Below are 9,625 nucleotides of genomic sequence, written 5' to 3'. Positions count from 1 at the left end.
CATATGCGCCCCCTCCCCCCAACACTCATCGCCAGCGTGTCTGTTGGAGCAGGCACAGCTGGCAAGCCAGCCAAGACGGGGTTGGAATTTGGTTGATGAGCAAAAGCTCATCAACCTACCAGCCCCAGGAATCAGGGAAATGGTGGTCGGTCTCCCATGAGGAGTTCCAGTGCTTCTCTCCTCAGAAGCAGAGGGTATGGGGCCATATTGGCCGGATAATGGAGACGGAGCTGGGTGAGCAGCTGCTGGGGGAGGACAGGTGTGCTGCCTGTCAAGAGAACGGTGAGGAATGTTGGGCGTACTCCGAGAAGGGGAGAGCCCAGATAGCCAAGCCCGGGGATTCTTGTTCTCGCTGCCGGGTTGCTGCACGCAAAGGCGGATGTAGCATCTCCAAACGCAAGCCCAAGGACCCCCGCACATCCCCACCGTCGCGGCCACATCAGTTGCTGCCGAAGGGGCCACCTCCTCCTCCGCCGGGAAGCAGTGCTCTGACTGTTTAGATTCCTGTTTTGTTTGTACTGCTCTGCTTCGTGAAGAAAGTTTCAAGTAGGACTCTAATAAACAAGTAATCTGTATAGATGAACGTGTTAGAGGTTCTATGCGGGCATTCTTCGCAAGTATCAGTTGTAAATGTAAATTAGTTGATGTTGAGAAATGCTATCTCCAAAAAAAAAATTTGTCAGATGTTAGTCATGTTGGTTTTGAACCTTGATATTTGATTGGCTCACAAGTTGACAGAACAATGCAGAAGTTCAATTACTAATATATTGATCAGCAAAAATGTAACATATAACGTACTTCACCACTTTTTGGGACACACCACTTCCTGGGACACTAAATCACATGATATAGTATAGTTTGAATACACCAATGAAAAGAATACAACTTCAACCTCACACTCTCATAGATTATAGCTGCTTGATATAGTATTTAATAATAATGAATATAAATCAACTTACTTTAGCAGCTTTAGTTGTTCAAAATTGTGAACTCAGTCAATGAGAAGCTGTCTGACTATATAATACTTCTAAATATGAAAGAGTAGATATATATTATTTCTATTTACTCCAGTCATATCAAGTCTGTGTGTAACATCTAAACATCTCAAAATTGATCTCTAGTGCAAGTGCACTAGTCTGGAATAGGTACCCTAAGGCAGAGTTTTATATCATGTGATTTAGTGTCCCAGGAAGTGGTGTGTCCCAAAAAGTGGTGAAGTACGTTAGTTAACTAAACTTAGTTATATCAAATAAAGATGTAAAACTATCTAATGATTCATTCATCTATTTTAATTATTTTCCTCCAAAATTGGTTCTGATATATCTGGTGAATTATTTACAGTAGATAAAGATAGTGTATTTTCAATGAAAATAGATTCTTGCTCTCTATTATCATTGAATTCCTCAGAATAAGCCTCAACTTCAGCACTGATAATTATATCATCAAAATTCAAATTCATTGATACTGATCGCTGCTGAACCCATGCTTGGTTAAAGTGCTCAATCTTCTTCTCCAAATTTTCCACTCCAATTGTAAGTATATCCAAGGAGTCAAACATACGTTTTTTTGGCAGTAAAAGCAAATCTCGAGGTGAGGTATAACCATCCTTCAACAGACTTCTAGCCATAGAGAAGATCTCTAGCTTAGTGACAGCACTTGTATGTTCTCCAGTAAGTGGACGTCCAAAGGTAGACTCTAAGATCCGCCGTAGCTGATGAACCCATGTATTGGACAGACAGACTCGATCAAATATAAGATAGGTATTCTTTGTTGAATTTTTGTAACATTTCATCTCCAGCTTGCAGCTACCATTAAGATGCTCCATGCCTAAATCAATCGCTTTGAAGGAGCCAGGTTTTCCAGGCCAGTTGACAAGACCTGAGGCCATAATCGCTCGACGCAGAGAGGGGGATTTGGCAGATTGAAGTATCCAGTAGTAGTGAAGCATCTCAGTGGCATAATTATGTTGACCAGCACCAAGAAAAAAGATAATCAGAGATGGAATAGAGTACTCAAGAAGTCCAATGTCACCATATTTAACAGCATAGCATATCCGAATGAATAACTCGGATTCTCGGAGAAGGCGACACATTGTACGGAATTCAATATCTTGAGTGGATTGAGAGGTTTGAGAGTCAGTTCCTGTCCAGGCATCAAGAGTAAATGCTTTGGTGTATACATCTTCAATAAGCTGAAGATACTGTGAAGGATTAAGCTGATGTATAATAGTATCGATATCTTCTGAGTGCTCATGGTTGACAATCGGATAACCTCGATGCTGCATGGCAGCATAAAATAGCGCCAGACTTCGGGATGCAAAGCTCTGAGAAATCATCGGTTCAAGAAGATGATATTTGGGATTGGTGGAAGTCATAGAATTTCGGTTCCAACAAGCAAGATCGGACTGAATACAGTGACGAGCCTCTTCAGAGACCCCTGCTTCAAAGTGGGTACGGACAATGGTGGAGAGTAGATTCATTTGAATATGAAACCATCCAGAAACAGGATGAAGCCAGTTGCGCTGTTCAAATATGTCTGTAGATTTTGACTGCTCTATCTTAACCGATCGAATGAGCTTTGTAGTCAAGGCATCTCCATACACTGGAAAAAGACGAGTTGAAAATGCTGTATGATCTTTTGATAAATCAAGATAACTATTAAATATCTTCTCATGAACTCTCATAGTTCCCGCAATAGTGCCCTCATTTTCAAAAATAGCTCCCAGCTGTTGAAAACGCGTTCTATACACAGGAAGTGTATCAAGAACAGGCATTTGAGGTAGTAAAGCATCTGCAGTACTGAAAACCTTTTTAACTCCCTCATCATGAACCTTTCGAACAGCATCAGAAATAAGACACAATGTTATTTTCTTTCGAAGTCCATAATCATTGCCTGCCACACCAGGTGCATCAATGATCTCTTTCAGCGTTAGAAGTCTTGTAGAATCATGCATGATCTGAGTCAGACCAGATTCTGGAATTGCAGGGGAAATAACCACAGCAGCAGTAGTCACTGCAGCCATGTAATCATTATGCCCAATCGTTTCATCTCGTACAGTCTCTTTGAAGTTCATATTGTCGTAGACTATAACGGCTCGAGGATCTTTGACAAGCTGCCGAAGTTTCATCTAATGATAAGAATTAGTCAAATGATTGGCTCAGAAGTTAACAGAAGTAGAAAGAACATGCCAGAAAAGAACAGAGATTATCAGTTTTTACTAGAAGTTTAAAAAATTAGATAGAAATATTAATAAGTTAAGAATATCAACTCATACCTTCTCCTGTTTAGCAATTTCTGTCATCAATTTATTTCCCATCACATAGCTGAGACAGAGTCCAAAGCTGGAAATCGTTTCTATCACTCGTCGTTTTACTCCTGAGCCATGGAAATATGCAGAGAGAATAGAGCTGAAGAAGTTTGAGTTCTTCAAAGAATAAGAGTGGCATATAATACTCATAATAACAAACAGCCGTTTGATAGCTGTTGTTTCATCTGAGCCCCATTCATAACTCTTTCGATTTGCACGTTTATTCTTTAGAACAGGAGTAAGCAGCTTAAACCAGGTTGGTGCATCGGTCCGGATGGTCTCAAAAGCGGCCTGGAAATCGATGGTATCAAGATCAACACCATGATTGAATTTTGCAAAGTATGGAGTATTGATAAGGTGTTTCAGCTCCTGTTTAAGCAAGGCAATATAATGGTGATGACCATGAAATGCTTCTGACTTTGAGAGTGCTGAATATAGTGCATTCCGCCGCTTTGCAGGAGTACGGTATCGTTTATGAGTCAAGATATCAGGACTCTGAATCCAAGCATCTATAAAGGCTTCCATTCCCCAACCATTTCGCTGTAATGCTTTGACAACACGAGATAATTTCGAACGTTTTTTCTGCTGGTTATGAGGCATAGTAGGCAGGCGCTGTGGACCACGGGTGTTTGGTTGTGAACAAGCTGGCGGGGTATTGATACCAGTGGTCTCGAATTCCGAAGGAGTATCAATAGATTCAAGGTCTGTTAAATCACTATCTGATGTCTCATATCCATCATCTAGATCATTGAGGGAGTGTAGTGGTTGTTGAGAGGATTCATCTTCAAGTGACGAAGGATATTGGTTGGACCGCGCCTGATGTTGGGTGTCTTGAGATTCAAAAGACACGGTGTCTTTGGTCAATGGTTGTGGCATGATGAGAAGGGGTAGCAAGTTGCAAAATAGCAGAGATGATAGTGAGATGGCTAAGGATTCAAAAAATGTCGATTTGATGATGATCAGGCAGATATTTAAGGTAGATGTATGATTCCGAAGTCAACTGAATATTTTGTATGAGCGGGTTTGATTTTCCACAGACGATGGAACCGTTTCTTCTCAGACTCTCTACGAGATATTATGTTGTGAGCACGTGTGGAGTAATTGATTGGTCCAGAAGTTAGCAGGACTTGGCAGAAGTCTAAAGGAGTTTAGTTGATCGCGCTAATCTGAAAATATCGAGAAGAGAGGCTGAGCATGCTGAGATAAGGTCACATGGGATGAGGCTTGTGTAGGGCCTCCAACGCCTATTTAGCTAGCTCCGACCACAACAATAGCAGATTAACCATCATACAACTACATCCCACATGAGAGCCTTCCCATGCAACATGTCTCATGTTCAATGGCGCGCTGAACCGCTTCCTTCTGCATCCGGAATGAAGGATACTGCTGCTCTTGACACCTGCAAATCACGCCCGGGGGGGGGATCCGTTAGTAAGTTACCTTACACAACCAACCCACATCAACCTGTTGGGGGTTTGGATTGGTTCATACCATGCGCACTCAGATTATTTTCCACAGTGCAGTGACTTTGCTGCCCACATGCAGAGAGAACACAATCTGAAAGCCTCACACTAATTCATCCCCTTTGAATACACATAAACAAAGTCGGAAACCCAGTCCAAGAACTAGGGTACAAGTTCCTAACGCCACCAATTCACGACAGCAAGAACCTGGAAGCACCATGAAACACCAACATCATCAGCAGAAATTGCAGATAAACCTTTCCCCTCCTCAGCTTGTCGGGGTGCCGGTGAGTGCCTCTCAAGCAGAGCTCACGCCCACTGTTCCACCTAGCAAGAGTCGGAGTCAGACCCTTTCAACAGTGGCCCAAACCCTATGTGAAGGACGGTCTAGTGAAGATTGAAAACTTGGAAATGAAATCAATGTTGGAGAATATGAAACAACTCAAATCCAAGGACCTGAGCAAATTCGCCAAGTTACTAAGTGGACTGGAAATGAACTATGAGCGCAACCATTTAACAAATGGTTACGTTGGCTTTTGCTATGGATAACCTAGTGGTCATAGTGCTATCTTATCACACTTCTTTCGTCACCACGACATTGTCGGGGACACCACGTCTTGGCGTCCGTATGGACGCCAATAAGCGAGTTTTAATGGGAATATGGCTTGGTGTGTTCGTGCCTATAAACATGGGCACGTCAGGCAATCAAATCACAGCTTGGCGCCGCTCTGGTTCGGACCGCGTAGAGTATGACAAAATCGCCTGATAGCTTGCAAAACTGCAAAAATTGCTTTTTCATGGGAGTGCATGCAAGCCCACGCCAACATCTATGCCGTAAGGCATGTGTCATGTCAACGCTTGGGCCAAGCTTCAACCAAGCATCCAATCAAGTGCTGCGGCTCTCAGAACATTGTGGTGCCATTTTGTTGTCCTCCTGATTCTTACAGTTTTCTCTATTCCTCGAACAAACTACTCTCTCTTCCAGCATTACCACTCCTCGTGCCAATTCCCAGATGACTGGACTTGCTGGCTCGTTCTCAACATCACATTCTTATATAATTCAAGCCATGGACCTTCTCACTTCAATTTAGAATCTCTGAGTCCCATAGTCCTCACCTTCATCCCACCTGAGCCAGCTGTTTCATCAACCAAACATTTCTCCGCTGTCTAGAACATCAACACCATTAGCTCAGTCAAACATATCTCGGAGCCAACCCTCCTTATCCCACGCTCGCCCCAAGCATTCTTCGTCCATGTTAGCCACACCGATGTTCTGATCGTTCAACAAGAGCACCGTGCAACAGAATATTGTCAACACCTCTCGACATCACCCTGCCGTGATGCCCAAAATACCTCGTCAAATCCCTCCTACATAAATTCTACCGCAGAATATCGGCCGGCTACGCCAAGCTATATCGACTCCAGTCAAATCTACAATCTGTACTACTACCAGGAATACCAGAAAATGAAAGCAGCACAGGCGGAAGCGGAAGCTGAAAGGCTGAAACAAAAACAGAAGAAAGTCAAGAAACAGAAATTGAGAGTCAAAGGGAGGAAGAGAGACAGGTGCAGATCGTGAGTGGAGATGGAGGAAAATCAGAATCGAGCTACTGCCAGAATTGATCAAACAATAGACAGAAAATATCCCATTTTGGTCCAGCCTGGAGGAATTATTTCCTCGCATGAAATTGGTTGTTGAAACTGCTGAATGGTCGCCAGATCAGACTGATATGCAGATACCAGGTTTTTGGCCGTTCATCGATTTTCCACGATCCGAGGTGTGGCTGTAACAAGTTCCGGCTATTGTTGGCACAAATATTAGATAGCAGTGGGAAAGGTCGAAGAGTTGACACACATCACCAAAAAAATGAGAAGAAGAAAGAAAGAAAAGAAAAGAAGAAAGAGAGAGAAAGAAAGACAAAATGGAGATCTCACTCACCATATACCCGTGGGCGTGGTGGTGTGGCTCGGCCCACAGCAGGCAGGGCCATCCAACCCACCACCTATACACTGCAACCGCCAGCCGCAGCATAGGAACCACAGAAGGAGAAAATGGAAAGAAATTCATTACAGCACATAGGCAAGCACATTGGAGGCCTGGTAGTAGAATGCAACAAAGAGTAATTTTGGTTACCCTGGCCAGCATTGAAAAATCGTTGATGTAGATATATGCCTAGCTCAATGATCCAACAGCATTCCTATCCATCTTCAGAAAGAGATGTTAAGAACAAAAGCCAACCCACAGAAACCCAAATGCCTCTGCTTTGGCAGGTTCGTGTGGTTGAAATGAGGTGACATGAGATAGAGGATCGTAGGCCTGCATTGAAGAAATTGGCTGTCCCATTGGAGATTCAGACTGGAGCCAGTGGACTTCTTTGGCTTCGCGTCGCCGTTGTTGCGGGCTGGTCAGAAACCCTTCGTATTCGGGAGAGGAAGGAGGGAGTGCTTCTTTAGGTGGCTCAGGCTCTTTCAGTCTCAACAGATGCTTCAGGTTGAGAAGTGGGTTCTCCAGCTAGATTGGGTCTTTCTGTCTGCGAAGGAAGAGAGGGTGGGCTAGATGGAGGAACAGAAGTCGAAGGAAGTGGAGGAAGAGGGGGCTGATTTTCTTCCCCTGGAAAATATACTCTGTGATATCCTTTCGGGGGTCCTGAAGGTTTTGCTGTCTCTGATACCACTTCCATAGGTTTATTCCTCAATTCCCGAAAAGATTCATGATATGCCCGTAGAACAGCTTCATTTGGCGGTATGGCATTTGGCCAAGCTCCCTTAATTAATTCTCCGCGCCTTGGAGCGCGTGGCATGGTGACTTTGTTAACATCCTTTTGAGTAAGTTGAGCGAGCTTCTGAGAGGGGGTCTTGGCTTTTGATTTGGCTTTGTCATGAAGCATTCCCTTCTCTATCCTTGTGCCTTTCACAACACGATCTTTTTGGGCAGTGCATAATGTTTTGGTAGGAACTTTTTCTTTAGGAAGTCAATAGGAATTAATTATCACCGAGGGTGGCATATCGCGAGGTGGGCGAGGAGGTGTGATATCTTCATATTCATCAAGTGTAACTTGTAGAGATGAAGAGCCTTGTTTTTCTTGCCCATACCTAGCCTCCGAGCTTTCAGGATATGGCGCTCACTAGGGTTTAGGCGGCGAAGGGTTTTCGCCGCCTGTTGTCACGAATAGCCACTGCCTGTCTTTTTGCACTTCCCATGACCTCAACTGCCGCTTGAACGAATTCTCGATATGTCCGTACGGCTTTATTGCCCACTTTTTGTATAGCGAACTGCATTGCTTTTAAGATCGGGAAGTATAGAATAATCCGTTAGTCCAATATCTGTCCACTTATGTCTTGGGGTTTTAATCCTTCCAAAATCTAGGAAAGATGGGCATTCCTCGACGTCACCCATGATTCAGAAACATCTTTCCAAATAAGCCATTCTGACCATCCACAATACCCCGATATCAGAAGACAGAGGGTCGTTTCTCAGAATATTTTCTGCAGAAAATGTCCCATTTTGATCCAGCCTGGTGGCATCAATTATTGAGATACTTGACTTCTCACTTTTTAGCATTCTGTGTACACAAGGAAGTAGGGTTGAAAATGTTGAGATAAATGGAGAGTTGTCTTCAACCCTTGACAAGTGTGTTTTCGCCATCGCTACAATGTTATGCTGATTGTGGTGTCTTATGGGTAGCTCTATCGGATCCATGTCGATTCCATTAGAAATAGTATTAAGAATGATCTCCTTCACATCAGTATTGGCAATGTTTCCCGCGGCCATTACCTTCAGTTATTTCCTCGCATGAAACTGGCTGTTGAAACTGCTGGCCGGTGGTGGGGTCCATGAATTTTTCAAGGATGGAAGGTAAAGTTGTGTCGATGTCGTAGAATTGGAGTTGTTGGACGCGTCCTCGCGGAGGTGGGTTGGACGTAGGTAAGGTAGAAGCCATCAAGGACCTCACGGACAGTGTTTGACTGTCTCCAGCAGCCTGTGTAATGTCAGCAATTTTGATCAATGAATAACCACCGCTGATAGCTAAATACGTACCTTAAATCTGTCAAAAAGAATTCGGTGGAATAAGTCTTGAGACTAACCCAAGGGGAGGCATATATGCCTCCCGACAGGCTCCGCTGTGTCCGCTTTATGTTTGCTGGGAGTGGACCGCTCTCATCGCCACTGGTTGTTGCAACTCGGCCTATCAATTCGCTGCTGCTTCTCTTGCAGGGAGCTATCATTCCTCCTCTGATTAGTCACGATATGTTAGATGAGAGCTGTAAAGACCATGGCAATCCGAACAATGCTGCTTTTTAACAGATCTTCTCAATGACGTTCGTACCTTTAAACATTCATAATATGTTGCAATAGTAACACCATACGATGCAAAGCTTCTGCTCGCTAAGCATACATATTAGCTCAAAATTTCTATTCATGAGGCATTCAATGGAGCAATAAAACCAACATTTCGGTTGATATGTTCATCTGATAGGAAAAATTGAGAATCAATACCTTCCTGTTTGACAACTGCATCATATAGGATGCTGAGAGATCCGATTCCGGCTAGCACAAACTTTTTGGCAATTTCTGCCCCAAGGTGCGGGAAAGAAACACACTTCCCCTGTGCCTTTCAGGTTGAATCACCAACAAGTTGTGCTGGATTTGTTTTTCCCCGTTGAGAACTGTCCCCCCATGCATCATCATAAATTGTCAGGGGAGGGGGGGGAGGGGGGGCGGCCGGGCCCGCCAGCATGAGGCTGGCGGTAGCAACTGCTTGCCCGCAGTTTCTCTCGGGGGAAATGAAGCTGGCAGTAGCAATACCGCTGGCCAGGGAGGTCTGCCGGAAGACCTCTACCTTAACTATCGCAG

The 9,625-nt window shown here is 44.0% G+C and overlaps 4 protein-coding genes across 4 annotated transcripts in view; 3 read left to right on the top strand and 1 right to left on the bottom strand.

Annotated features, from left to right (window-relative positions):
• Positions 1–500, top strand: part of HCBG_05166 (uncharacterized protein) — a gene marked incomplete at both ends in the record, with an annotated part of 2,057 nt that extends 1,557 nt beyond the window's left edge. The window contains one exon of the mRNA XM_045432215.1: positions 59–500. Coding sequence (XP_045287427.1) covers positions 59–500 — 442 coding nt within the window. The remainder of the gene's footprint in view (positions 1–58) is intronic.
• A 4,132-nt stretch (positions 501–4,632) lies between these two features.
• Positions 4,633–5,319, top strand: HCBG_05165 (uncharacterized protein; the record flags this gene model as incomplete). The annotated part of the gene is made up of 3 exons (XM_045432214.1): positions 4,633–4,738; positions 4,971–5,057; positions 5,102–5,319. The coding sequence occupies 3 exons, from the start codon at positions 4,633–4,635 to the stop codon at positions 5,317–5,319; spliced, it is 411 nt and encodes a 136-aa protein (XP_045287426.1).
• A 258-nt stretch (positions 5,320–5,577) lies between these two features.
• On the top strand, positions 5,578–6,804 carry HCBG_05164 (uncharacterized protein; the record flags this gene model as incomplete). Its single annotated transcript, XM_045432213.1, has 3 exons — positions 5,578–5,604; positions 5,942–6,345; positions 6,507–6,804. 3 exons carry the CDS (start codon positions 5,578–5,580, stop codon positions 6,802–6,804), a joined length of 729 nt encoding a protein of 242 aa, XP_045287425.1.
• Positions 6,805–8,513: 1,709 nt separating this feature from the next.
• On the bottom strand, positions 8,514–8,997 carry HCBG_05163 (uncharacterized protein; the record flags this gene model as incomplete). Its single annotated transcript, XM_045432212.1, has 2 exons — positions 8,514–8,750; positions 8,857–8,997. 2 exons carry the CDS (start codon positions 8,995–8,997, stop codon positions 8,514–8,516), a joined length of 378 nt encoding a protein of 125 aa, XP_045287424.1.
• Between the last annotated feature and the right edge of the window lie 628 nt (positions 8,998–9,625).

Source organism: Histoplasma capsulatum (assembly GCF_000150115.1).
Source record: "Histoplasma capsulatum G186AR genomic scaffold supercont2.6, whole genome shotgun sequence".
Lineage (NCBI taxonomy): Eukaryota > Fungi > Ascomycota > Eurotiomycetes > Onygenales > Ajellomycetaceae > Histoplasma > Histoplasma capsulatum.
Note: the sequence above shows the minus strand (reverse complement) of the source record. Positions and strands in the feature narration are given on the sequence as shown.